General features: G+C 51.0%; 2 protein-coding genes across 4 annotated transcripts in view; both read right to left on the reverse strand.

Annotated features, from left to right (window-relative positions):
• The window catches only part of DNMBP (dynamin binding protein), a 33,640-nt gene extending 22,478 nt beyond the window's left edge, over positions 1–11,162 (reverse strand). The window contains exons 1-5 of one of the 3 annotated variants that reach the window (XM_017804099.1): positions 5,598–5,772; positions 4,347–4,568; positions 4,062–4,226; positions 2,480–2,658; positions 139–261 (exon numbers count right to left, since the gene is read on the reverse strand). In XM_017804099.1, coding sequence (XP_017659588.1) covers positions 139–261; positions 2,480–2,624 — 268 coding nt within the window. In that variant the 5' untranslated portion in view covers positions 2,625–2,658; positions 4,062–4,226; positions 4,347–4,568; positions 5,598–5,772. Of the gene's footprint in view, positions 1–138; positions 262–2,479; positions 2,659–4,061; positions 4,227–4,346; positions 4,569–5,597; positions 5,773–11,098 lie in introns of those variants that run through there. The other 2 variants (XM_017804100.1, XM_017804105.1) reach the window with 2 other exon arrangements.
• Positions 11,163–14,075: 2,913 nt separating this feature from the next.
• On the reverse strand, positions 14,076–27,612 carry CPN1 (carboxypeptidase N subunit 1). The gene is made up of 9 exons (XM_017803989.1): positions 27,281–27,612; positions 24,147–24,343; positions 23,341–23,496; positions 22,737–22,919; positions 21,117–21,228; positions 20,326–20,465; positions 20,079–20,178; positions 18,369–18,487; positions 14,076–15,701 (listed from the first exon to the last, which is right to left on the reverse strand). The coding sequence occupies exons 1-9, from the start codon at positions 27,501–27,503 to the stop codon at positions 15,570–15,572; spliced, it is 1,362 nt and encodes a 453-aa protein (XP_017659478.1). The 5' UTR covers positions 27,504–27,612; the 3' UTR covers positions 14,076–15,569.
• Positions 27,613–27,740: the final 128 nt, after the last annotated feature.

Genomic DNA, 27,740 nt, shown 5'->3' on the forward strand with positions numbered 1-27,740 from the left:
AGACCCATGTCATGAGGTACTAGGAAGTTCACCTCTCTCTTCTGTCACTCTAGGCAGGATGGTGTGACTAGGTTCATCTGTCTGGAAGGACAGATGAGGCTTACGAGCTGCAAATCAAAAGAAGGGAATGGAGATTACCTCTCTGCAATGATAAACTCCCTGGCTCTTGAGATGTGAAGTCATTGGTACAAACAAGCAGTTTTTCTCCCTGCTTCAAAGGAGGAATATCCACAGGTTCAACAAAGCTGCTAGGAAACTGCCCTAAAAGGAGAAGCAGTTGTCAGCAATGAGTCTTTCCTGTAGCCCACCACTACCTCCACCCTCCTTCCAGATTTTGGGATCTATTTATCTCCTGCTAAAGGAAAATACTCATTTATCCTGGGTGCCTCAATAGCATGGTGGAAGAGAAATGAGTTTGGGAGTCAGGAATTCCTGAGGTTTTAAATGCTTATGAACTGACAGAGAACAAAAAGCTTTCTGCCCTCAGATCACTCCAGGCAACCAACACACTGTGTTCACCACCAGGACTGTGCCATCAGCATGGAGCTTCTGGGAACAGACATACTAGGTTTTCTCTGCTTTTACTGCTTCCTTCCCAACTCAGATCCAGATGAGAACAAAGAGATCCATAGTGCTGGATGCTGTTTTCTGACTGGGCATATCCACCTGGTGCTCCTGCCTCTATAAGGCTTGGCCCCCGTGCAGCCTCAGCACAGAAGTCAAGCCACCACACTGAGGATGGCCAAATCGGTGAGTCACAGGCTCTGTCGCAGCTTCAGCACTCTGAGACTCCAGGGACCTTCCCCACATTGTCACTCTGTGCACCTGTTTCACCATGGCTCCCATTGCTGGATGTCCAGCTATTCTGAACAGGCCCCAGCCAGGGGGGACAGAGCACACTTGTTGGTCATCACAGGATACCACTCAGCTACTAATTTCAGTCCTGGAGAACAGGACATGGCAGAGCACACTGCAAAGGCCACTAAATTCACTCATTCCTATATAATGTGATGGAGTATGGGCTAGTAGCACTTCCAGCATTCCTTCTTACTGATCCAGTATTTTTTAATAAAACCTAGAAACACCATATCTTAGACATCCAGAGCTTAGCACTGGCTTTAGGCAGTTTTACATCCACCAGCCTCAGCTGCTTCCTTCACAGTTTTAACCAGTTCTACCTCTTTTTCCATGTCTTAGTTTCCTGCTCTGTGGAAACAACATAATGCTGTTAGAAAGGAAGTCATGGAGTTACAGTAATTATTCCACACTAATTATTCCAGAGTAATGAATATTAAGCACCTTCACAGCTTCTATTCAAAAGTGCTTTTCCAATCCCCTACAACTTCAGCTTAGAAAGCTGGGTAGAAAACTACAACAGCTGTTCCAAGAGAAAGCAAGAATGCAAGTGGGTTTTGAATTAAAGGTCATTAAAAACCATTCCGTTTGACTTCAGCACTTTTTTTTTATCTTTGAGCTACGAAACACATCTGTTTACTATTCCTTAATAGCTTCATCTGCTTGAGAACAACCTCACCACTGGAAGACAAAACTGTGGTAAGAACTGCAGATGTAATTTTTGCCCAGTGACTTTGGCAGCAGCAGCAGGATCAGGCACATTCGTTCAATGTCATTTATCAGTGACATGTAGCACAGGAGAGAAGTCCTCTCCAACTTTACTCCTGTCCATTTATGTTTTAGACAGTTTGTTAGGAGAGCTCAGACTGCTGCTACAATAGCAGCTCCATCTCCACAGGCAGAGATGAAACTCCAGTCCCATCCTCCTGCTGGGCAGGCTTACCATTTGAAGTGGCCTGGTTTTCCTCTCCCTGAGAGCTCATCCTCTTAACATCAGTATTAAGATGATAAAATGCTGCCTAAACAGACTGTTTCACGATGAGAATTTTGCTGCTTCAGAAGTTTCTCACACCCCTCCAAAAGTTTGAGACTTGCACACTACTTCAGGCACACACATACTGATGGCAGTTTGTGCAGGAAAATGCTTTGAAGCGGAAAGGAGGAAGTGGGGCTGAGTCAGAGGACTTGGGGGGACACATGGACTCTATTGCTGCATCTCCAACTGACTTGACCTGACAAGGTCACTTGGATGCGGATCCATTTCCAGTCTCAGTGCATCTGTTTCCCGTCACTCCTTCCACTGCCACAGCAGGTCAGCACACAAAGTAGCCAGGAAATGGGCTGTCTCACCACAGAGAATGGAACAACCAGTATTGTGAAGCTCTCGTCTTCTCAAGAACTGACCCTTCACTAATCTCTCTCAAAAAACAATAAACAAGCTGTCTGAATAGTTGAGGCAAAGCTGGCAGGCAACCTGCACCCTGAGTCCCAATCAAAGTCCCATGAAAGATTTAGTAAATCAAATCAGGTTCTGCACAGTGCTGGCCAAGGGAAGGGGTGCTCATGGAGTGGATGCTTAGCTGACACATGTATGGATCCAGGTGCTGACACTTCCAGCTCTTACCTGTGACACCTTCCTTCTTGCCAAGGAGCCAGAACTCGTCCACCACGGCCAACACCTCGATGACATCTCCCACGAAGAGGGGCAGCTCTTCAGAGACACTGGGACAGAAATCAAAGACTGCCCGTACCACGGAGCCAGCCTCCATTGCACAGGGTCTGAAGGCGGATCAGTGCCTAAGGCTGAGACAGTGAGAAGTTTTTTAGCAGCCAGAAACACCAGAAATTATCACATATATGCTCAGAAAGTAAAACCCTCGCCATATGCTGCAGGATCCAAGGGTCTCCAGCAATGCAGCCCCTGTGGTCTAAGCTGCCTTGCCCAGGCTCTTTGGCTATCTCTGTAGTGCCACATATTTGTGCTGCAAGGGGGGGGAGAAGCAGCAAGAAATTTGGAAGTGAATTCCCATCAGGAAGGAAGCAAGAGGAGGGGAGGAAACTCAGCATTTCCCTGACATACAGCGCAGGGCTCTGAGCCCGCCAGGGGCGGGTGAGCAGACAGCACCATCCACTTGCATGTCCCACCACACATGCTCTGGCAGGATGGGCACAGGAATCCTCCTCCCCATGCCATCAGTCAGGGCCACAAGAACCACATGCTGAAGCAGTGTCACACTTCTGGCCCAGCAAGAGAAGAGGCACAAAGTCCACTGAGGCCACTCATGCCACTATCCTCTTCCCCACTGGTGAACTGTTCCCATCCCCACCTGGGCTGACCCTGCCTGAGCATCCTCAGACCTGACTGGAAATATCCCTTCTGCCTTCTAGGTACCAGGCTCAGTCATCCCCTGGGAGGCATCACCATGGTTCTTGGCAGAAGCCAAGCTGAGATGAGGGTACAGACCCTGTCCAAGGCTCTGGAAGCCAAGGCTGAAACTCCCTTGGCAGGAGACCTGAGGGCAGGCAAAGACCTCCTCAATCAAGGGCTATGTCCTGAATTCCCTCTTCCTCCAGAAGTGGCTGCTGAACCAGGCTCCTGTATCATTTCTGATTTTCAGCCTCACCATCAAGGCAATACATTGCACCAGAGCAGCAGCAGTCCTGCAGCTTAAGCTGCTCGTTCACCTCCTCCCAGATTCCTTGGAATGGGAACTGAGAAATTCATCCATCCAAAGCAACCAGGAACTTTAAGATTATTCTTCAACATCAACACCTCAGGCTAGTGAGTGTTTGCCTTTACTTCCTGTCCCACTGCAATTACAGGCACAGGATGGTGCAGCAAACACCTCTCCAAGGTGCTTCCAGAGCCCTGCCCTCTGTGACACTGGGATGTCAGCATCTTCCCCATCAGTCCCCTTGGCACAGGCTGCTTTCCTCCCACATCACAAGCAGAGTCCCTGCTCTGTCCATTTGGACCCAAATTCCCTACAATGAGACCCAATGTCCTCCCTTCTCAAAGCGCCTCTAAGTGCACAGTGAACGATCACACTCTAAGCACTGCCCAGCCAGTGATACCCGTCCCTTGGGCAGCACGGCTTATCAAATAACCCCACCCACCTAACAGTATAAAGAGCACAGTGACAACACAACAAAACACACAGGATCCCTAGGGACCCCATTTCTCCATAGAGTCACACACAGCCCACCTGAGCCCTGGACAGTCAGGAAGAGGGGAAGCTAACACAGAGAAGAGAAAACATCTCTGCTGATGAGGTGCAGCCAACTTCCAGTGAGAGTGCCAGTGGGGGATCCAGCCAGGGAAAGGCTTTCTGCTGACGGGACCACTCTGTTTATCCAGTCCGACTCACCTCCTGGGAACAAAGAGGGTTTGTACTCAGCAGGAACAGCTTCCTCAGCATGTCTCTCCCCACCCCCATGCCATGCCCCTGCTGCAGCCAGCATGCTGTGCCCTGGCCCCTGGCCACCCTCACCTCTTCGTCCCATCCGTTGCTCCTATTACTCTCCACTGCCTTCCCCATAGCACGTGGGCTCCTTGGGACACAGGCTGTCCCTTTGTCACCAGCTTTGTGCTGGCTGTACAAACAAAGAGCCCAATATCCAGCAGCCGACAGCACTCTGCCACCAAAAAGAGATGAATGGACTGGAGTGAATCAGGAGCACAAAGAGCTGCAGTTCAGGATAGCAGAAACCTACTGAGGCAGAAGGAGTAACAGTATTAAAAACATGACCATGTGGAGCAGGGAAAAAGATGGAAGAGCCATCAATTAGCTTGGAAATACTAAAGACAAGTAAGGATCCTTGGGCTGTTTGAGGTGGGGTGGCTGGGACATGCTGCTGCATGCTGGAAACAGGAGAGCAGCAGCAACAGGCGCAGCTGTAGCAGGCCCTTGCAGGCACCTGGAGCTGCTCTCCACCTCCCAGACAGGCTGCCGACTGAGCTCAGGGTCCTAGGAATCCTTGCCATACTCTGAATATTCAAACTACACAGCAGCACCGGACAAAGAGGGCACTACAGGCATAATTGCTGCCTCGGGGTAGTCTCTCCAGGAGCACATGATGGTACAGTAAGATTTCTTGCATTTCTTCTGTCAAAGGTGTAATGTAAGAATGGGCTGAGGCATGCAAGGATTACGGCATGTGTGCTGCAGACCCAAACCCTGGCTTTGCTGCAGCCGCTGCGGCTGAGGATATGGCCCTCCCACTGATCCTGCCCATGAGTACAGGAGTGTCACTTCCTTAACACACCTGCAGCTCTGGGGACTCATCATTAAAATGTGCAAGATTTTCCAACGAGACAGAAGATTGAGAGTGACAGGCAGGACTGCAATTGCTCCACCATGTATATATTAATTACGGTTATAATAAAACACCAACATATTCATGTCAAAAGCATTCCCTGAGAGGCAGCTTGTAAGAAAGTGTGAAGTAACTTCTAAAACTGCCAAAAAAGAATCCCACCAGGCTCATGTTCCCTCAGCAGTACCAAGAAGAGCAGGATCACTCCCTGACTCCATCCAAGTCTAGACAGTATGCCCCTGTATTTGCAAGCAGTGAATCAGTCTTGTGGGGTTTGCTTGCTCCATGACAAGAATTGAACACAAAATATTATGTTTTCTGGGACCTTGGCCTCGTCTTACTCCATGTAGTGCTGTCTGCCAAATTTTCTACAAACCCCCACCTAGAGAAGGAAGCCTCCAACATATTCCAGACTGGAAACTTACTGAGTCCAACTCTTCAGGCTAAATAGCGGGCCCGAGCTTCTCCCAGATCCACCCTAGATGTGATAAAAACAAACATTCAGCAACAGCTCACGAAGAGACTCCAGAAGGAAGAGCAGACTGCAGGGAGAGCAGGGCTCCGTCTGTGATCCCCTGTGAGTCAAGGCTCCTGACAGCTGGCCAAGCACCATCCCCTCTCACCTTAAGGATGGGCGATCCCTGTCTGCCAGAGGGAAGGAGGGAGGGCTCCCCCACAACTGAGCAAGCTCAGGGATTTCACGCTGGAGGTCAGGACTGCGAGTCGCAGGACTCCTGCCCCCACCCAGCAGCAGACCCGCGTCCAAAGAGAGCCTCACTGTGAAAGTATGAAGTTGTGGCGCAGCAGCAAACTCACCCCACTGAGAACACACGGGCTCTGTCTCGCTGTCTGATCCTGCACAAACCAGGTAACGTGTTCCTGGCACTCGACTGCAGCCTGCCTGGTGCTAAGCTCTGGGCCTGACACAAAAGCATTGTGCAGCAAGGCAGAGAGCAGATTCCCAGAGCATTAATCACTCCCACCAGCCTGCCTGCCTGCATGCTCAGCACACAGTAACATTACCTCCATGGAAGACTGCCTATGCCATTTTGCCATTATCTCTGGAGCGTGTCTGGTCCAGCATGGGCTGATGAAAGGAGGGGCTAGAACGAAATGACGGCTATTAACTCTGTTACAATACTGTTTTGAGACCTTAGGCACAGACTGGATCAAGTCACCACAGCCAAGAAAAGGCATTTGCACACAGACTGACAGCTTCTTGTATCCCTCCTCTCTTTTGCAGCTGAGATTGTGCAGGGTAAGAAATCTCAAACAGACTCACCAGCATCACAAATAATGGTCAGGCACTTGTCAAAGTACCAGATCACTTAGATCCTGAAGCAAGGATTTCAACCACTTAAGAGATAAGGCAGCAATGTGAAGAGATCATTTTAGGCTGATTACAAAAAGTATTAACAGCCCCAGAAAAAGGAGAGACCCAAAGGGTTTGAAGACAGCTAATCCAGTGGTATTCCCAAAGGGCTGCTCAGATCATGAGATAAAAAACAGTAACGGATGGATGCCACAAATTAGAAGCAAGGCAACCAAACTTAGCAGGTGCTATCACCACTTGTTTCCCCTCTCAATAATACATTTCAGTTTCTCACTGAAGAAGCAGCACTGACTATGGTCAGTATGACAGCACCATAACTGAAAAACTAATGTTTCACTAACAGACCAAAATGTGCCATGTGGGCTTCCACAGGCACACTGGATTTGCACAAGAGGGACAAGTGGATTCTTGTGCAGCAGATGTCTCAATCTCTTTAAAAATCTTACATCCTGCATGAGCAGTAGACCAGGAATGGGTCAGACTCACAGAAATGTACAAAAAACAAGCTTGTCACAGAATTATTAGAGAAATTAATATTAAAAATATTAAACAAATACTGCCAGTGATATTTTTTAAAAATGAAAACCCCCCTGCATTTCACCTACATCTTTTCATGCCTCTTTCCACTCATTATAGCTTAATGTCTGTTCACTGGAAACACAATCCACTCCCAGAGACAGAGATGCCCCTGAGCCCTGTTCAGTGCACCCTCAGGCTGCTGGATCTGGCTTTGACAAGAGATATGCTGCAGCTCTCACTATACACTCTTCAGGATCAATACACAGCACACAGTGGGAGGGAAACAGGAGTTACACTTGGCTTCACACACCATTGTGTCAAGAACAGAAGCTTACTAACTACATGCTGAGGTATTTCTACCTTTTTCCTCTGTTCCTCCGCATGTTCTCCAAATCTGGACAGCCCTCCTTCCCTTCTCCATACCCCACTGCATCTGCACAGCCTGCACAGTCCTCATCCACACTTCTAGGGTAGGACATTACCTGCACACCAGCATGCCCTGACAGCTCTTGCTGGCCTTCAGAGCTGTCGCCACATAACAGTGACTCTCCCTGCACAGAGTAGAACATGTTGTAAAGCTCCCTTTATGAGGAGCTGTAAAGCTCTGTCTTGCATATTCCTGGGAGGAATAAACAATACCCCGTTGAGCCAAGCTGCCTGGGCCCCAGCTGGAGATGTTGCCAATGCAGGGGCTGCAGCTCTGGCAAACTGTAGAGCTGACCCTATGAATCCCAACAACAGATGACACAACAAGCAGGACAAAAACCCAACTAATGGTGTCGGGGAGAGGAGCCTTCTCCCACCAGGGAAATGCTGATTGCTGCAGCTTCTTGTTAGGACATGCTGCTTGTCTCAGCAGATCCCAAAGAGTCCCCCTGCTGAGCTTCACACATCGGGGAAACAAGAGATCTCTTCTGCACTCCACCTCCTAACGCCATATGGCTCCCAGGAGGAAGAGGAATCTCCTCACTTCAAAAACAAATAGCCTCTTTTGCTTTGTCTGTTACCTGATATACCAAACATCATTGAAATGAATTCATTTGGGTTCACCAAGCATTACAGAACCAGGACTACCAAGGGCAAAGGCTGCTTAAGCAAGCTCTGGCCTCCCACCACACATGTGGTGGTTTGGGGTATTTGCCATGGGAGCTCTGCCACGTACCACACAAGTCATTGAAACCACTGCTTCTCTCCAGCTGGGCTCTGGCTGTCACAGTGTTCTCACTGGCTCCATTTCAGGACGTGGCTGAAGGCAGGCTGGTGGTGTTTGTGGGGGATAAGTGTGGTGTGGGGAAGAAGAAAGAGGGGCTTGTGCTGGACCAGAAGGCAAGCAAATGAAAGTCATCTGGAAACTAGAACACAGCATCAATTTTTAATGCAAAGCAGAGCACCTTGCCACAACATGTGAGCAAGACGACTGTGATGGATATTTAATCTCTGGCACTGGGGACCGAAGCACGCAAAGACCACAACACCAGCTTAGGTGACAAGGGTTTCCCCAAATTCTGTACGGAGTGGCTGCACACACCTTACAGACCCTGTGACCGAGTCCTGTCTTCTCTCACCCCAAGGTACACGGTTGTCTCTCTTGCCATTTTTTGTAGACAGACTAAAACAATACAACTTAAAAAAAGGAACAGAAAAAACCTCAAGAGCAGCACCACTTCTGCTGCAGTACCCATGGCTGGGCTCCTGGGGGTAAGTAGTATACAATTACAAAATTAGTCATTACACTTTGAGCACATCTAAAACAAGTTGAACTGGGGTACAAGGACATTCCTTAACACTGCAGCACTTGACTTTGCACCCTGAACAATATTCTTCAAGATAACTTTTGGACAGAAGCCCATTATGATGCATTGATTGCTGGGCAGGGAGTCCAGAAATCTGGAAATTATTCGAGTTTAACTTGGAAGCTGTGCTCTTAACCCTCCATCACTCCTGTTCTGCACTGCCTGTTATCTCTGAAGAACCTAAAGCCCCAGAAGGGACTCTGCTGATACCTGGACCTCTTCCTTTCAGAATTCCTAGGTGCTCCTGCAAAGGAAGCAATTTTATTTCCTAACAGAAAGGTTCTAAAAATAAGACAAAGTAAAAGCTGTGTCACTCAGGAGTGGGGTTGAGCAACCCTTAGAATGCGATTAGAAATATACTTTTGCTGGAGGATGAAGGGAAATTACCAGTTAAGGTAGTTAAGTGCTAAGGTAAGCACAACTCAGGCTGTCCCACGCGAGCTCATATCACCACTGTCACAAAGTCTGCCTGAACAGTCATCCACTGCAGGGACACCTCACCTGCACTCCGAACCCTGAGATGTCACGCAGCCACACCTCCCATGACAGCTAGCAGAGGTGGTGCCCTGCAAAGCTTTGAGCATCACTTTTTTCCTCTGCCCTACTGTTTAGTTCCTCCCATCCTATTGCCATTTTAATAGTTCTTAAAAACTGTTGTACGCTTGTACTAGTTTTTAATGTCACTGCTAATTCTAAGCGGAGCAGCTGGAGAGAGAACCAAAACCTTTGGCCTTGGCAGAGCAGAGGATTTCACGAACAGAACAGCAGTGGCCAGCTCAGAGACGTGGGCATTACTGGTGCTATGGAGGGCCTCTCACACAAGCAGGACGCATTTAGACACTGCCCAGCACGACTCACAGCCAGAGTGAGTCAAGATGAGGGGGCTGATGGTGACGTCTTGCAGCACGGCACAGAGGCTGTATTTGGCAAAGCATCTGCAAAACTGCAAATTCTGTATCTGTGAACTCTTTCAAACAGAGGAAGATAGAATCGCGATGGAAGCAAAGGAAAGGATGGCAGAGGCAATGGCAAAGACAGCCTTTTCAGAAGAAACTGAAGGTTATGGAATCATGACAAACCTCAAAACAGATGTTAATGCTTATGACACAACTAAAGGCTTCCTAGGTACTACGGCAAGGAGAACGATAGGTGAAAAGACAGAGGTAGGGGGAGTTCTTCAAACACCAGGAACAGCAGCAGAGGTGTTTGAACCCAGAGGCCAAATCGCATCAAGGACAAGATCAGCTGAGGCACCAATTAGGGTCAGCAAAAGGTACAGCAAAGCAGCAGCAGCTGCCTCTCAGGCGGTGCTGAGGGTGACCCAAGCCTCCATCCCCTAGCAAGGCCACTGGAGGAGGCACCTCCAGTTCATCTCTGTTAAAGTACAAGGCAACTGTCAGGTTGAGAGCTATGCAAGAGGGATTTGCATTTGCTGGAATGAAAACAAACAGGGAACTCTCTTAAGTTTCTCTTCTCAGGCTGGCTCAAACAGAGTGGATGGCCTTAGAAGAGGATGTGGGAAAGGCACAGGCTGCAGCCTGGAGTTTCCGCTGTGTACCACTTGTACCACCTGTGCCACCCTTCACTGGTGCTACCACTCCAGGCTCCCTGCACTAGACCACTCTGGGACACCCACATTGTTTCTAAAGAGCAAGCTGCTCCCCTACAACCAGCTACCTGCCTGGGGGGTGGCCACCCGGGTTACCACTGCCTACACAGACACGGCTTAAGAGACCACAATCCCAAGGGATGCAATATGCGGGGCAGAAGGGCGGTTCCCGCTGTGCCGCACAGCTGCTCCGTGCTGCCGAGGTGCCCAAAGTGCTCCCTGGGCAGCACGGGCGCAGCGGGATGGAGCCGGCGGGGCACGGCGAGCACACAGCTGGGCACCCAGGGCTGGAGAGCCACACGGTGCCCAGCCCAGCTGCCGGGCGAGGAGAGCGCACCCACCCGAGCTTGCAGCACTCCCCGAACCAGCGGCACCTCAGCCAGGGGCACCCGCCCCCCGGGCCGGCCAGCGCGGCCGGGGCAGCCCCGCGCACGCAGCAGCCCCCCGGGGCGGGCAGGGCCGCGGGCTCGGGCGGCCGAGCGGGTGCCGGTGCGGCGGGGGAGGCGGGGGCCGGGCCGCGCCGAGGCCCGGCGGAGACACAGGCCGGGCGGCCGCGGGGGCGCGCAGGGCGGGGGGAGCCGGGCGGGAGGCCGGCGGGGCAGCGGCCGGGCCGGGCGGCGGCAGCGGACAGGGAGCGCCCGGCCACCCCCGGCCGCTCCAGCGGGTCCCTACCTTCTCCCGGCCCGCTCCGGGTGCCACGGCCGCTCCGGCCCTGCGGGTCCCGCTCCCGCCTCCGCCCCCCCGCGGCCGCCCAGCCCCGCCCGGGCCCCGGCCGGCCCGGCCCCCAGCGCCCGCCCCGCCGCCCGGCCGCCTCCGCCCGGCCCGGCGTGGTGCCTCCAGGAGGCGGGGCTGCTCCGCGGGGCTGGCCCGCAGCCTGGCCAGCCCGAGGCCCGCGGGTGACGTGGGGACATCGTCCTTTTTGTAGCACCGCCCGGCCCCAGGCGGCGAGGCGTTTCCCCTACGGGGACAGCCCGGCGCGGGACACAGTGCCCAGCGTCGGTGCCAGGCGCCGGGACACGGGGTGCAGCCACTCCCGTATCCTCCAGGCTGGACGCGGCACCCGTGCGCCGTGCGCCGTGCCAGGCTGCTGGCACAGTACCCGGGAGCCCGGCGCGGGGCACGGCAGGCAGCTGCCTGTGCAAACCCTCTTCCACTTCCCCACAGAGCGCTGCCGCCTCGAAGACACCACCGGGGCTCCCCTTCCCCGCTGTTGCCATCCCCTGGGAATCTCTCACTGCCTTGTTGGCCTCAGCTTTGGCAGCAGCTGACGAGTGGGTCTACACTGTCCATCTGGTGCAGGCTCAGCTTTTCTGCTAGCAGCTAGCTTGGCTGCTTAGATACACTATAAGATCATGCCAGAGCACCAAGATGGAGAAAAATAGGTCCCCAGCAGAAATCCGTGGCAGGGAGGGCCAGATTGTGTATCACAGAAACAGAGTAGGGCACACTAAATACAGTAGGTCCTGCACTGGTTCTCCTGGCAGGCCAAAAAAAAGCCTTCATGCCCCAAAGGACACCATCCCTCAGCAACCCACTGTAAAGCCCAGAGTCTCTCAGCCCCACTGAGTAGTTATCACCGTTTGGCACTTGTTTGTGCATTTAGTTACACTTCTCCATAGCAACCACACAGATCCCAGCTTGACTTGCCACCAGGCAGGAGCGGGTGTGTGGAGCACGGTGCACCAACGCTCTCAGAGTCGTGTTGGTACGTGCCCAGGCTGGGCGCTGACTCCACGTCTGCTCTCCTGGGGGGGACCCACACTGCGGGCGTGGTGCGGTGACTTTGGCAGGGGGCCTGAAGCTGCACAGGGAACTGGGTGCTCTCTTCCTCGCAGGTATGGATGCTTGTAGACAGTTTACTGGTGCTGAATAATGGACACCAGCCCCTGCCGCAGGGCTCTAGATGTTGTCTAACTCAAAATTTCTACTGTTCTTGCCTACCAGGGAAAGTTTTGAGCTTTTTTCATTTTCACAATTCCTCCTGCAGCCTTTCAAGTCACTGCCACGATCCACTCTCCTTTGCTGACATCCCCGTCAAAATTGCCCTGCTCTTTTTTGATTTATTTGTATTTGGCCTTTTTCTGCTTCCTCCATGCCAACTACAGAAAGCAGAAGGCACCCGCCCTCCTGCTTCTCCCAAGACCCTCACAATTTTGCTTAAAAGAGTTTTGGTTCATTTTACTGGGCTGGGCTTCAGTTTGTTTAAATGTTTTTCCAGCATCTCCTCTCAGAAAGGGTAAAAGAGAATGAAAGAAGGTTTGGAGGCAGGCAGTAAGGATGTTCAGAGATATGGGAACAAACTGTACAGTGAAAAACAGTGTAGGCTGGGACTCTTGAGCTTGGAAGAAGGACACAGGGTGGAGAAGAGGTCTATAAAATCATGAGTGGCCCAGAGAAGATGGGGAGGATTGATTATTTGCTGTGTCTTCTGACGCAAACCTGTCAACCGCTTTTGCCTTGACTGGAGCCTCAAAGGCACAAGAAACCACTGTGCTGCAGGTGTTGTCCAAAGGTTCAGTGCCCTTTTCAGCCCACACTTCTTGCTACATTGGGGGCGAAGTTCATGGCACGCCTTTGAGAGGCGTGCTTTAAGAGTCCTGCCTCAGAAATATTTTGTAACCATGTTTTCACGTGGAGAACTCGGCCACCGCCAAGTGGACCTTTACCAAATTGTTCAACAGAAAAATAGTCAGAGTTGGGAGGAGAATGAGCTGGATGAATCCCAGCCTAGAGAAAGAGTCCTCCAGAGGGTTGTATCTTGCAGGAACCGTCTTGTAGGGAAAAAGGGTTGCCACTGAGACTGTAATTTTTCTGCTGCACTGCCAACCCCACAGCAGCCTGCAAGGGTGAGTGATGAGGCCTCCTGGGTTGGTTGTCCTGTTCTACAGAAGAAATCCCCCTCCCCTGACCCTGCCCTGGAAAGTAAGTGGAATTGAGATGGTCCTACATTTTCTAGGACCACAAGAGGGCAACATGAGAGCACCCTGCAGCCAGCAAGGCTCAGCAAGGTAACCTGTGACACTGCTGGGATGCAGGTGGCATGGGCAGCTGTGTGTGGGCTCAGCATCACCCTGTCCAGGGACTACCCAGCTGAATTAACCAACTGAGAGCGCTTTTGTTCCTCTCAGCTTCATACAGATCCTCAGAGGTCAGCAGTCAGCTCAGCCAGCAGAGCTAGTGCCGTAGTTGGGGGTAGCAATATCTTCCCACAGAGGGGCTGGACACAAGGTGACAGCAGACCCCTGTGTGCTGCATGGGGCCAGGCCGTGGGACACGGGGTGCCCTCCCTCGTCCTGCCTGCATGTCCACCACGAAATCTTTTGGGTGAACGTACACTGACATGTGGCTTCAAGCAGGAGGGTCCAGCATCTGCAGTGATGCTGCTCGGCTTGGCCAGTGGAAAAAGTGTTAAACCACATGGAATTTTGAGCATCTCAGCCTCGCCATTCTTTTTAATTTTCTTCTGCTACAGGAAAAAAAAAAAAAAGATAAAATTGAAGGCTTGGAATTCAGCTTTGGCTGTGACTGCTGAACAGGGCAGTGTTTCCAGCCCACTCTGGCCTCTACAGACCAAAATCACTCAGCCACGATTAAGTGCATTACCATTCCTGGCACTTTGTAGCCTGTATAATTATTCTGCAAGGGACAGCTTCCTCTGCCTTTACAAGAACTGGCATGACGGAGAAAAAGCTTCTGTTAGCAGGCAGAGCTACAACTGTGTGTGTGCTGCTAATGCTGAAAATGCCACCAGCATCTTGTAGCACAGGCAGAGGAGGAGGTGACAGTGAGGGATGAAATGCAGAATATTGCTTATGCAGAAGGGTGATACAGGTTGCTCTCAAGAAATGAAGAGACTTTGGAAAAGAGGAGAAGCAAAGGGATGTTTGGGGGACACTTTTTGGACAGGCTTGAGACAGAGAGACAAACAGTATAACCAATGGCTGTATGGGAGAGATAGAGATAACCAGCCAAGGAAAAAGAAATCACCGGGGCATGCTGTTTATCCCTCTGGAGTTATTTATTTTCAATGAAGAGTGCTAGAAAGGTTTTGCCTGCTTAAGATATTTTTACCATGGAAATAACCAGCTTCGTTTCTACTCTTGCTTCCACTCCAAACCTGCCTGCACGGCCTAAGCAGCATTTTAAGCCTCAGTCTGTAGTACCCCACCTCACTGAACAATGGATCCTGTCTCTCCTAACCCAATTACAACTCACGTGGCTTATGTGGTACCTGCACAGCACACTGCTGGCATCAAACATCCACACTTCCCCATTGCACATTGACAGGACCAAGGTTCAGGGTATTTGTCTCAAAGGAACATCAAATAACTTGGCCTGCACTTCTACTCATCATCAGTTGTAAAACCTCACATATTTGCTCCTGTGCTCAGACTAATAGTTTGTGTTGGCTATAGCAGACCCCCCAGCAAACCATCTAGTTTGGGCCTGAAGACATAAGGAGATGGGATCATCTTTGGCTTTTCCAGCATGCATCATTTCAGCCTGTCTGACTACCAATAGTCCAAACTAGCTACTAGAAAGTCCCATCTGCACATCAAGATCAGGATATGACCTTGGACCACCACTTCCCAACGTTGCCAACCAGCAATAGGTGTGCTACATATGGTTCAAACTGTCTTCAGAGATGCTCACATCACTGCCTGCTTTAAAACTGACCTTCCCCTAACTTTAGGGTCTACAGGCAGCAAGTGTCCTTACCTGAGGGAGAAGTGTGGCACTCACACCCAGAGGACTAGTGCCAGGATTCGTGTGCCCAGGTGAGTGCAGCATACACGAAGGCCTGGGTTCATTATCCCTGGTATGCACTAGTGTCTGGGCTTCTCAAGTGGGCTGTAGCAACTGAGTCCAGGAGTAAAGGGAACAGAGCTCTCTGGGATGAAGTGACTGCAGGAGAAGAACTCAGCACACACAGACACCAGACACACTTCCCAGGGAACTGTAGCCCAGGCCCATTTTGTTGTGAATGACTTCACAATTTGATCAGGGATTAAATACTTCCTTGTTTAATAACCTAATAATGTGGGCTAGTTTCATGCTGGACTGTTGGAAAGTTCACTGTTGGAGTCATCAGCCAGACCTCATGTAAACGGCTTCCCCCAGCTCTCTGCCAAGTGAGCTGTCCTCATCTTTGGGTCCCCCGGCGGGTGGCTCTTGGCACAACTTTCTTCTGAAGGGCTTTGTTGTTCACGCGTGTGCCTGAGGCTTTACGCTCCGGGGGCTTCCTCACCACTTCTTGTTTGAGCTGGAAATGCACCTGGAGAAAGAACAAAAATAACTGTGTGATACCTATTTATATAAGGACTACACCGAATAGCGGTAGAAGAACCCCTCAGCAGGTTTTTCCTAGGAGTTATTTCGCCGTCGACGAACTGTCAGCACCTAAAACCGGACAGTTCATGAAATAACAGTTCATGAAATAACACATTTATTATACAAATTTGTGAGAATTTGTGGGGTTTCCTGTGTCTGGAATAGGGTCTAACTGCAAAAAAAGCACACTTAAACTATGTAGTGATAATAATAATAATACAAAGCATGGGCACACATGCTAAAGCAAAAGCAGCTTACAAAGAATATTAATACCGCAAAACCTAAGCACCCGCCCTAAAGCAAAAGAACTAACAAAGAATAAGTAAAGATTTTAAAGTACTATAGAGCAAAAGTAAAATTAGTGTATGTGTATAAAGCAATTATACACCCCAAGGTGTCCCGAGAAGGTGGAGGCTGAAAAGGTAGCCCATTGGTTACCTCCGCAGCGTTGATGGAACTTCTCCCCAATTTTTACTTATGTCAAATCTCTTTTTATACCTTTTTCTTTAGGCAGTTTTTGAGTGGCTATAATTAGTAAACTAATTTTGGGGTGATAGACAGATGAAACAGACCTAAGGATCCACTTGCGAGTTCCAGTCAGCCAGGATGGCAGCCAGGTTGTTCACAAAAAAAGGCTGTGTTATCTCCATATCACTCCTTTCTTCATTTTAATCCTTTTATCAGTTTCTGGGAATATCTCCCCAGGTGAGGGGTATTTTTCCAGGAAACCATCAGGAGGGTTTTCTTCCTCTTTTGTGTGGCCTTATCTATCACCTTACACTCTGTAACAGCGGTGCATGTGTGCTGCTGGCTCAGAGGTCTGTAGGACATGCTTCTACCTGACTCTGGGGCCAAGACAAACAATAAGGGGCCTCAGGCAGTGTTAAGGGAACTCAGTTCTTGAAGCAGCTGAAAGCTTTTTTTTTTTATTGTGGAAAATGTTGTACAAACAACGAGCGACATTTCTTATACAGTTGCTCCTGTGGCAATGTGATGTCCTAGGATGGTTTGGAAGAGGAGCTGTGAAAGGCAAGGGACTGACCTGTGCTCTTTCTTCACCTTTTCTTGCCAGAAACATAGCATTGCTTTGCATCTCTGTGAATATTTAATACATAGGATACTTCAGGTCAGAGAGTTCTTTTTCAATTTCATCTTGTTAGCTGAATCCTGCTTAATGAGTCTTTCAGCAACCAGTGCTTTCAATAGATGCAGGCAAAAAAAATTTCAGGAAAGAAACCCTCATCCACTACAGCCATGCAAGCAGGTACAAGAGGGAGAAGAGGACAACAAGCATGCAAAACACAGCATCAGATAAATGGGGAATGGGGAGGCCATACAGAAAGGTGAAACTGGAATCGGGCTGTATGGGCTTCCTTGGGGAGGGATGGAGTGAACAGCGGGTATGGGAGGTACTGCAGAAATGGGGACAGAAGGGCTGCTGTGAAAGGAGATCTCCAAAAATCAGATCATCAGGGAACAAATCAGTCTTCTACAGTAACACAGTAAAAAGAAAATCTATTTTAAAAAGGAGAGCCAAAGAGCTGGGTGCTTAACCTAGCAAAACAAAGGCTAGGATTGGGCTTGACAGGTCTCTATAAATACACCAGGGAATAAATACCAGAGAAGAAGAGTAGCTATTTAAAGCACAACATTGGCACAAGAACAAATAGGGATAAACTGACCATAAATAAATTTAGGACGAAAATTAGATGGTTTCTAATCCTGAGAAAAGGGCAGTTCTGGAAGAACTTCAGAGGCTGCACAGAGCAGGATGAAGAGATGGACAGTGGGAGAACAACCACAGAGTATTTACAGCAGAGCCTGACCAGTGTACATGCAGCAAAGCAAATGATGTGCCAGGATGCCACGGGGGGGTGTGTTCCTGATGGTCCTTAGAGGAGGCTGCATCTGTGGTTCCACCATGTTCACAAGGCAACAGCAGGGGCAGGGATCACCATACACTGTTTTTGTAACCAGTTTCTAGATGTCCAGCCTGCCCTCAGAAAGGTACTGTAGAAGACACAGCAGTGTCAAGAGCACTTCATCTCCCAAAGGTGCTTGGCTGTTCTTTGTTGGCACCCAGTTTCCATCTACCTTGGGTGTTCTCAGCAGAAAGAAAGGCAGACTTCAGCCCCTTACTATGAGTTTGATAATGTGTTTGGTCCCAGGCAGAATGCAGATGATATCAGAGTGCTGAAACCCACAAAGCTAGAGGAACAACTAAACCTCAGGGAACATGTGCTATCTCCACATCATCTCATCCTGGAGAGTGCAGAGAATGGAATGAGAGCTAAAGACCAGCAGTCCCAGCCAGCCAGGGGCTCTCCCTATGGCCAAGTGGCAGAGGGACACAGAAGCTGTCATGGCAGCCCAGGGCAGCTGTGAGCCCTCAGTAAGGAACTGAAAGGCACATGACATTGTCTGCACCTTGATTCCCTCTGTGAGCTGCAAGGAGCCCTGTGTCTGCCAAAGCAGCCAGCCTATAGCCACAGGTAATGCTTGACACACCATCTCCTTTCTCTGCTGCTCACTAAACATTCCCTACTGCATTTCTTTCTCCCTGGGGTGAAGATATTTTGAGAAACCCTTGTGACTATGCAGCCTGACTCACCAATGAAGGTGCAGCTGGGCCCACTGTTGTTGTCACCGTCTGGGGATGGTACCCCTCTGCAGAGGCTGTGACAGTGTAAGTGCCAGGCAGCAGCAGCCGGAAATAATCCCCCATATCACCTGGAACACAAGGCAGGAAGAGAAAGCACTCAGGATGTTCAGGGAGCAAAGCAAAAGACATTCCAGTTGTTCTTGCTGAGGTACTTCCTCTAGGTTGTGCAGCCTTCAAAACCCAGAATTTTTTTCCTAATCTGCTGGCTACTGCAAGGCTGGATTCACTTTGGTATGCTGCAAGTGATGTCTCTTTAGTGCCAAGGAGGACAGGTCAGTCTGCAGGTAAATGTCAAGTGAAAGGGGACTGTACAGCAGCATTGGCTGTGTCTGTGTAGGGAGCCTGTAAATCTGAGCGCTCACCAGTCAGATGACAGCAGACCTAAGGGCAATCACAGCTCCAGTGTGACTCCTTATGCATAACACAATCTCTAATCCCTGTCACACACAGTTTTGCCACATTTGGGTTAGCAGGGTTTTAGCTGCTCATCAGCTCAGCTGCTCCCTGATTCTGCCTGCATAAGAAAGCCCCAGGAGCACTTTGACGGACCATGTACTGGTATACTATGTGTGGCCAGCATGGTTTGCTTCCCAAAGACACTAGCTGTGAGAAACATGCCTGTGCGTCCTTGACCAGAGAGGGCTTAGGAAAGCCTAGGGAAGAAAGAGGCAAGAACAGGGACAGGAGACAACCAACAGTGAGGTAGCACCACATTATGGATCACTTTGACAAATGGAGTATAATCCCATCTATGGAACTAGATGGGTATTGCAAATTGCCTCAGAGTGGATCAGGAAGCACAGCTTCACTGTGAAGGTGGTACAGCCCTGGCACAGAACAGCAGAAAGGCTGTGAAATCACCATCCCTGGTGTCAGTGAGAATTGGCCAGAGGGAGCAATGGCTAATCAGAGCCAATGCTGGGGACAATACTGCTCCAAGAAGGTGGCTGGACAGGAGACCCCAGAGGGCCCTTGGCAGCCAGCTCTTCTGTGATTCTGTGATTTCTTCCACACTCCCCTTTCCTATGCAGGTTGGCATAAGTGTCAAATATTAGAGTGTTACTGAGTCACAGATCTATGGCCAGGAGGAGTTTTGATTATTATGTAGTCTGACCTCTGAAGAGCTGTAATATCGGCTATTTTCTGCAGCCAGTCTGTAATGTTTGGTCTGCTTGGAGGAGGGTGTTCGTGAAAAGGAGGTTAAAATTGGACAGCAAAGGAGAAACAACCACAACTTGGATAAGATATAGTGGCACTTCATTCTCAGTCTAAACTTGTCAGGCTTGAACTTTCAGTCTTTTATCTTATTCTGCTGTCATAATATTTCCTATCCATTGTTTCAGCTCTTTGTATATAGTTAGATGCTTGAGTAGATTATCCTCTCAATCATCTCTCTCAGATAAAATAGGAGCTGAGTTTCTGAAGTCCTTTACCATAAGGTTTGCATTCCAGTTCTTGCCTCTGTCTTCCCTAGGCTTTCCTAAGCCCTCTCTGGTCAAGGATGCACAGGCATATTTTTCACAGCTATTGTCTTTGGGAAACAAACCATGCTGGCCACACATATTATAGCCTCACCTGCTAACATCCACCCACATATCCAGATAGCCTCCAAGAGGCTATATTTAAAAAAGACAGAACACAAGGGGACCAGCAACCCACCAGAGGTGATGTCATGGCTGATTCCCTGGACGGAAATCACTGCTCCTGCAATGCCGTTGTTGTTCTCGTCTGACACCAGCCCTTTGATGCCCTGGTGAACCTGCAGGGAGGGACACAGACTGATGGGTCAAGGGCCCTCCTTTGCTCAAGAAGGTATTGCATCCACTCCTAGTGCCTACTGGTCCCCTATCACCAGGGCCCAAAGGGACCTGCAGGAAAGGTGAAGGTCTCAGGACTGCCCCCTTACCTCTTCAATGAAAGCAACAAGGGCCTCTCGGTTGGCCATCCACTGCCGCTCCAGGTCCTCCTCGGGGGGAAACTTGTTGCAGCTCAGCTCCAGGGTGATTTCAAAGCAGTTGGTGTAGAGGTAATTGAAGTCCTGCATGCCTGAAAGAGAAGAAAAGCCTGTGGCCAGGGCAAGGCCCCCTTCCCTCCCCATTCCCATGTCCCAGTCATCCTGGCCCCTGTCTTTCTTCAACCAGAACCATCCAACTCTTCTTTAAGCCACAGGAGCAACCTCCTCCCTCCATGACAGTGTGATTAGAGCCTCCCCCCCATGCAGCCCTCCCCCTGTGGCTGCCCAACTCTCTCTTTCAGCTGGATCATTCACCACTCTGCCTTCAGAAGATCAGGGAGGTTGGGTATTACAGGTGCCTCTGTCCAGTTCCTCTTCAATCTTCTTTCTAGCCTAAAGTGTTGACTTTGTTGTCTTCCCTTTGGTCAGTTGTGGGTTTTGATGGAGTTATGCTGTAGCATTTTCAAATACACTAACAGATTAATGCTTCCTTTGTCCAGCAGCACACACCAGGTCTCTGCAGACCTTGACTATTTCTTTGGTTCTTTCTCAAGCCACTTCCAGTATTCCCAAGCCATTTCCTGGTCTGAGATGCAGACACCAGAATGGTGTCTAGTAATGGGCACAGTGCTATTGCCACACTCCTTCCCCAACACATTCTATCCTGAGGTTTGTTGTCTATCCCTTCACCTCTCTTCAGGTCAACACTTTGCTGTGGGTGTGCTTACCTGCCCAGCCCTTACCTTTGCTGAGCGAGTACCAGGATGCCCCATTCGTGATGCCATCGGCAAAGTAATCCCCGCAGTTCCAGCCACGGTGCATCCAGCCGTGGGCGTACGAGTAGGTCTTGGCCAGCTAGAGGGAGAGCAGCCACGGGTCACTGCTCCAGCCCCGTGAGGCTGGGGAACCTGCCTGGCTCTGGACAAAACATGCTCCCTCCTGCACAGGCTTCACTGAGGAGCGTGGGAGGGAAGTCAGACAGGAGACAGCTCTTGCATTTTACCGCCACGAAATACAACACAAGGTGTTCAGGACCTCTACAAAATGTAGGCAGATGAAGGCAGAGGAGGAGCAATATTCTGGTAAGCTGGAAGCTTGCTGATGTCACACGTGGCTTCTGCCCTGCTCCCACTGAGAAGAGGGGGAACAGAGGGCACTGGGCCCATGAAGGGACACTCAGCCCCATTGATGCTGGGCCCCACAGCAAACGGCACTAACAGGGGGAGAAGACAGGCGAAGAAAACTAACCACTCCTGATGCAAATACCATATAAATCAGGGGAATTTGGCTTAGGAAAGAGTTTGGACAACTTCTTGTTCTAGCAACCACTTCTTTATTGTCCTTATTACGATTACTGCTTATTTTTAGACACGAAAGCAGAGCTAAAACTGGGCTGCTGCATCCAAAGCTAGTCCTTTGCATAGGACACAGTTTAAGAGAGACTGGCATTTTCATTTTCTAATACAAACTCTATATCCTTGTATTATGGTGTTATGGTGTAATCTCATTCTTTCAGCAAGAAAACAGTTACTTCTCTACATTTCTGACTTCTGAGGCTATGTGGGTATCATTAGCCAACGCCCCAGACTGCAGTCTCTTTACATCTGGATCTGAGCACAGTTGTGATCCCAGGAGGTCCTGGCAAGCCCCTGCATAGATTCTGCTTCCAGAGAATGCGGAACTCCAACTCAGACTTATTTTTCTCATTAACTGTTCTGACGCAGACTTGCTTTTTTCTTGTGCTGGGTATTTCCTAATGGAAACAGTGACTGAAGGCATTGTTTTCTGGGATAATGGAGGAAAAACCACAGGCTGCAGCTAGTGCTAACAGGATCAGCAACACAGACTGATGCATGTCCTGATGTCTGTTTATGCTCCTGGTACTCTTGCTGTCTGTTGTATTTCTTGTTTTTCACCACCTGCAAGCCCCTGCTGGGCACTCACTCTCCTTATCCTGCTCTCAGCAGATCCCCAGCCAGACCCTGCAATGTCTCTAGGAAAAAAATCCTATGCATGCTACGATGGAGTGGCAAAGCTGGGGGCAGGCTCCAGCTCTGGAAGAGCAGGTTGGTATTGAAGACATCAGTGGTACTGGGGTTATGGGGAACCCAAGCACAGCACAGACAAGGAAGGTGCTCCTGAGGGTTAAAACTGGCCTGTCCTTTTGGTGGGACCGGCTCACAGTGGGACTGCCCTGAACCTGGCACATGAGCTGATGGCTGGCAGAAATGCCGGAGTCTGCTAATGGTTCATTCCAACACGTTTCTTGGCTCAGCTCCTGCATGACGCAGCGACCAGAGACTCCTATCCAGCTCTCACACACTGCACCCTGCCAGGGAATGCCCTCACGTGGCTGTGCTCACCTTCTGAAACAACTTGTCATCAGGGGTAGGTGTGTTGACCGTGCGCCGGTGGCTCCTGAACCGCTGATCTTGAGACTTGTCATAGGGGTAATTTGCTACCACTGCTCCACCGTGCAGATTGGCTGAGAGCACAAAGTTGTAGCTGCTGATCCACTGGATCACAGCCAATGTCTCTGGCTCCACCTGTGAGGAGAAGAGAGAAGAGCTCAGCTACCTCTGGGCCAGCTGCTGCTCTATGCTGGGCTGCGGTGTGATCGGTCATATCAGACCCTGTCCTGCAATGTGTCTGCTGCAGCCCTTGCAGCTTCCTCTGTTCTTCACCACCTGCCCTGATACACAGAGCAGGCTCCTCCTGTGCATATCCTGCAACAGCTGTCCCAGAACAACCCCAAAACCTGAGACACAGGCATTAGCTAGCATGTGCTGTGATGCCAGCCCCTCCTCCTGGCAGAGGTGCAAGCTGTGATATAGGACCAGGATTACATCATTTCTCTGCATGAAGAAGGCTTAGAGAAGGAGTCAAGCACCATGCAAGCCAAATGACAGTGTATTTGCTTGCATGCTGAGACACTCTAAAAGCTCTCACAGCTTCCCAGACTAGTACCTGGCTTTTCCAGTTGTCAGGCAGTGGGATGTGGTGATTTGGCCCGCTGATTTCCCTGCTGTAGTACATGAGTGTGTTGAGGTCAGGGAAGTTGCGGTTCAAGTCCACTCCATTGGCATTGTTCCTCCCTGTCAAGTACCCGTTGCTGTCTGGGCCCTGCAGGGCAAAGGTGCATCACAGGGGTGAGTACAGGGTGGGTGCAGGCAGGTTGGGTGTCAGAAAGGCAGGGACTGGCCACTGTAACAGCACTTCAGTGCCTTTGAGTCACAACCCATCTTATTGCTGGCAGGACAATAAAGAATATTGGTACTGACAGGCAAAGTCAGTAACAATATCTTCATTTTCCAGGGTGACAGAGACAAATAAACAATTTGCCTTAACTGAAAGAGCTATGGATATCTCCCTGAAGTCTAGCAGTACAAAGAAACTGGTGAAGATTTGTGGGAGGACTAGGGGGCTTACTCCTCCCCCATCTCTCATGTCCCTGCCTGCTCATCAGCTGCCACTTCCCTAGTCTGAGGCAGGGGATTTGCAGTGGCCCTCCTGTGACAAATAACTTCTAAGGAGAGTAAGATAGTGTAGGAAGTCTCCTCCAATCAGCTTCCAAGGTCACCTGTGGCAGGACACACAGTGCAAGCCCTTGGCATGGGAGGTGAGAAGCAGCGACACCAGCTGAGGGGACAAATTTGGCAGGGCATGAAGAGGAAGCATGCCTGCTCCTCCTGACTGTGGGGAAGGGGATTCCAGAGGGATTGGAAGGGTTTTCTGCCCCTACCCAGCTGGAGAAGGCAATCGCTGCCTGGTACCTGCTTGGCAGCCACTTCGTACCCGTCGGGGTTCATGGAGGGCATGATGTGGATGCGCGTGTCATGGATGAGGCGGGTGATCCGCTCGTTTCCCCGGCGGTACTCCTCGCACAGGAACTCAGAGAGCTGCAGCAGCAGCTCACGGCCCAGCACCTCGTTCCCATGCATGTTTCCAACATACTTGAACTCTGGCTCCACTGGAGAGAGCAAGAGAGTGACAACATCAGCCAGCGCAGGGACAGGAGGGAAGAGCAAATTCCTACCACAGGGAGCCCCAGGCAGACACCCAGTAAATGGTGTAAAATTACCCTTTCCCTTGGAAAATGCAAACCTCAGCAAGGGAGACTGGCACAGTTCTCATATGGGCTCCCCTCTGTTTTGCCACAGCACTCCTGGGAGCAGTTCAGGCTCCTCACCAGGTTGGTTTAGGCCTTTGGACCACACAAGAGGAGTATTTGCAGGTGGTTTCATCTTAGACTGGGGAGAGACAGCACGGAGGGACCAGGGAGCATTGGCAAGATTGCTGCCACCCTGAGCCCTGGGGTGCCAGGGCCTCACAGCAATGTTGTGGGTGGCAGTGGAGGGAACAGGCCATTTCTCTAAATGAAAAAAAAACTTCTTTAAGGAGTTGTTCATTACTTGTCAGGATAATACCAATTCCTGGATTGGGGTGAGATGTGCTCTTTCACTGGAAGAGCAGAGTCACCTCTGACTGCTGTCATCAGCCTTGACTCCCGGGCTGATGGGAGGCAGCAGTGGTTTCCTCTCTCCCTCCCCTTTACCTACCTCCAAGGTCAAGGTTTAGGGCCTTCCTCACCCTCAAGGGACAAGAACCTGGAAAAAGCCCCAGCAGCTGAGTTGAATATGAATCAAACTGTCCCTCAGGCAGCTCCAGTAGGAGCAAAATGGTCTCTTACCACCGACTTTTCTAAAATAAGGTCTCAAAATACAGACTTGGAGACCACAGACTGTGCCCAGAGTAGGACTTGCTGCTTTGCTGAAGGAGAGGTAGGACACATGAGGGATGGGTTATGCTTTCCCAGAGGGTCTTTTTAAAGCAGTTACTTGTGGGAAAATAAAATGTCAAATTGAAGCTAGAGTCAGCCTGGTAGGATGTGAGACACCAGGGGAAGTCATTTATAAAGGGAGCCTGACTGTCACATGGAAAGGTCAGGAAATAAAAAGGGTGTTGTTACAAATGTTGGCTTGCCAGAGCTTGAGACTCCCATTGAACGGTGAGTTTTCTGGCCACCAGCAGGGATCAGACTTGCAGTGGCAGAATGCAGCCTTGCTGCCACGTATGGTGTCCACGAGGATCCCTGGGGTACAAGGCATCGCAGCTCCACATTGGGAGCTGCTGCTTGCAAAAGCCCCTGCACCTTTGCTGCACAGGGAGGAGACACCACATCCAAAAGAAACATCTAATTTTGACTAAAGATTTTGCTTTTGACGAATCTTTTGATTGCTGTGTCTCAGCGCAAGATACCAGAAGTGGGCAACATATTTTGACCTTGTTAGATTTCAGGGACATGAGAACTGATTTAATTAGATAATTCAGTTACTAAAAATATAGAAAAATCCTGGGCATATGTGCAGCCTTTAAAAAAATAAAGTCTCAGCAGGGATTCTCTGTTTTGTTTGAGTCTGCAGCAGGACTTGTCAGCCTTTTTCAGTATGCAAACGGCTAGTCTTTATGCACATGGATACACAAGCCCTAATTAGTGCATGTAAACCCATTGACTCTAGGCTTACTTTTTGGAGTTACTTTCCATGTCCTTTAAGGAAATCCACAGTTTCCCAAATTCCTTGTGCTACAAGCTGAAAGTGACAGCCTGAGGGTGGCCAGGTTCATGCTGCCTGCCTGGGGCAGGGGAAATCTGAGTCTGGGCCTTTTCAGCTGCTCTCTTGTGGTTCTGCAAGTGTAAAATCCAGTGGTGCATTGCCAGTGCCCTTTGCCCACTCCTTGCATTGAATCAGCCCTTGATGCACTGTAGAGGTGCCCCAGGTGTCCTCAGCAGGTTTCCCTGTCAGGAAGCCAAACAGGGCTGTCGTAGAGGTGGTCAGGGTGGGAAGTCTCCCATCTCACCTCCTGGTACCTCTGAAGATGATACTCTGGGCCGCAGGAGTGGAGCAGCATGCCCCCAGTGCAGTGCGTCCTTGGGCAAGCTGCTGCTAGGCATGGGGTGCTGTGGGGTTTGTGGGGCTGCTCCACTGAGGGAGGTACAGGTTCTGGTTCCGCTCACCCCTGCAGCACTGCTGGCAGTTTTCCATGTGACTAATCTGCTTGGACTTGTTGGCCCCTGCATTTAACCACATCAACCAGGATTTGAAAAGGCAAAAGATCGTGCAAAAAGTAAGCAGAGCTCTGTCCTTATCTGCAGCCCAGGGGCAACAGGCAGGGATGCGAGGGAGTCCTGTGTGCAGCCACCCAGCCTGGAGAGCCAGCTGGTGCCCTTAGCCACCTGGGGCACTTAGCTGTCAGCAAGGTCTGGCTAGGCAGTGTCTCCACGCTACAGGCAGCAGCTCAAGGGGCCATTGCTGCCAAGATTCCACAGGGCCACGTGGCAGCAGGTGGAGATCCGTGAGAACAGCCTGTCACTGGGGCTGCACAGCCCACGGGGCTGGCAGGGCTCTGGGAGCCCAGCGCCTGCTCTGCCAGGGTGCCTGCTCTGTCCTCCCGGCTTTGCGGTCTGGAGGAGGAAAGCACGAACTGTTCCCTGCCAATACCCAGCAGCAAAGGGCAGAAGGTGGGTGCTGCCTCTCCTTGCCTGAGCAACACTGTTTTGGGAGGGAGAGGGTGGCAGGGCAGGTGGGGTGCTGGGATAGACTCCCCTGGTTTCTCGCATTAGCTTGCGCTGAAAACTCAGCGCTCCGTCCAAAGTGCGCGCCCGGGCCGCGCTGCAGCTGCAGCTCACGAAAGCACAGTGCAGGCGTGCGGGCTGGGCGTGCGCGCCCCTGGGCTGGCTGCGGGGTCTCCGCTGGAGACGGCACTGCCCGACACCTGGGCGTTGCCAGGAGTCCTGCCTGGACAGGGAGATACCCCCCACCCAGTGCCCCAGCAGTGCCGCGTGGCAGGGAGCGTGGCAGCGAAGCCCGTCCTCTCGGAGCCGCTGTCCCCATCCCCCCGTACTTACGGGGCTCATGCACGCCCGGGGAGTCGCTGAACTCCAGCACGTAGAGGTGTCGGCCCTCGACACTGCGGCCGATGCTGTAGATGCGGGTGACGTAGGGGCACTGGCTCTGCACGCGGAACAGGGCCTGCACCAGCTCCTCGTAGCGATGGTGGAGGAAGCTGAGGGCGGCCGCCCCCTCGAGCAGGAGCAGGGCTCCCACCAGGGGCCGCAGCCACCGCGCCATCCTCCCGCGGCGCCGGGCGCCCGGACCAGCTCCCAGCCCCGGCTCCCTCCCAGCCGTGAGCTTAAAGTGCAAACTCCAACCAGCTTTTTCCAGCTGCCGAATGCCAGCCCCCTGCACCTGCGGGCGGGGGGCGGCGGGAGCGGGGCGCGCCGGGGCCCCGCGGTGCAGGAATGCTCCCCCCGCCTGCCTGCCCGCCGGCGAGCCCGTTCTCAGCCGGGGAAGGAGTTTCCCCCCGCT

Source organism: Lepidothrix coronata, unplaced genomic scaffold (assembly GCF_001604755.1).
Source record: "Lepidothrix coronata isolate B3197 unplaced genomic scaffold, Lepidothrix_coronata-1.0 Scaffold8, whole genome shotgun sequence".
NCBI classification, from domain to species: Eukaryota; Metazoa; Chordata; class Aves; order Passeriformes; family Pipridae; genus Lepidothrix; species Lepidothrix coronata.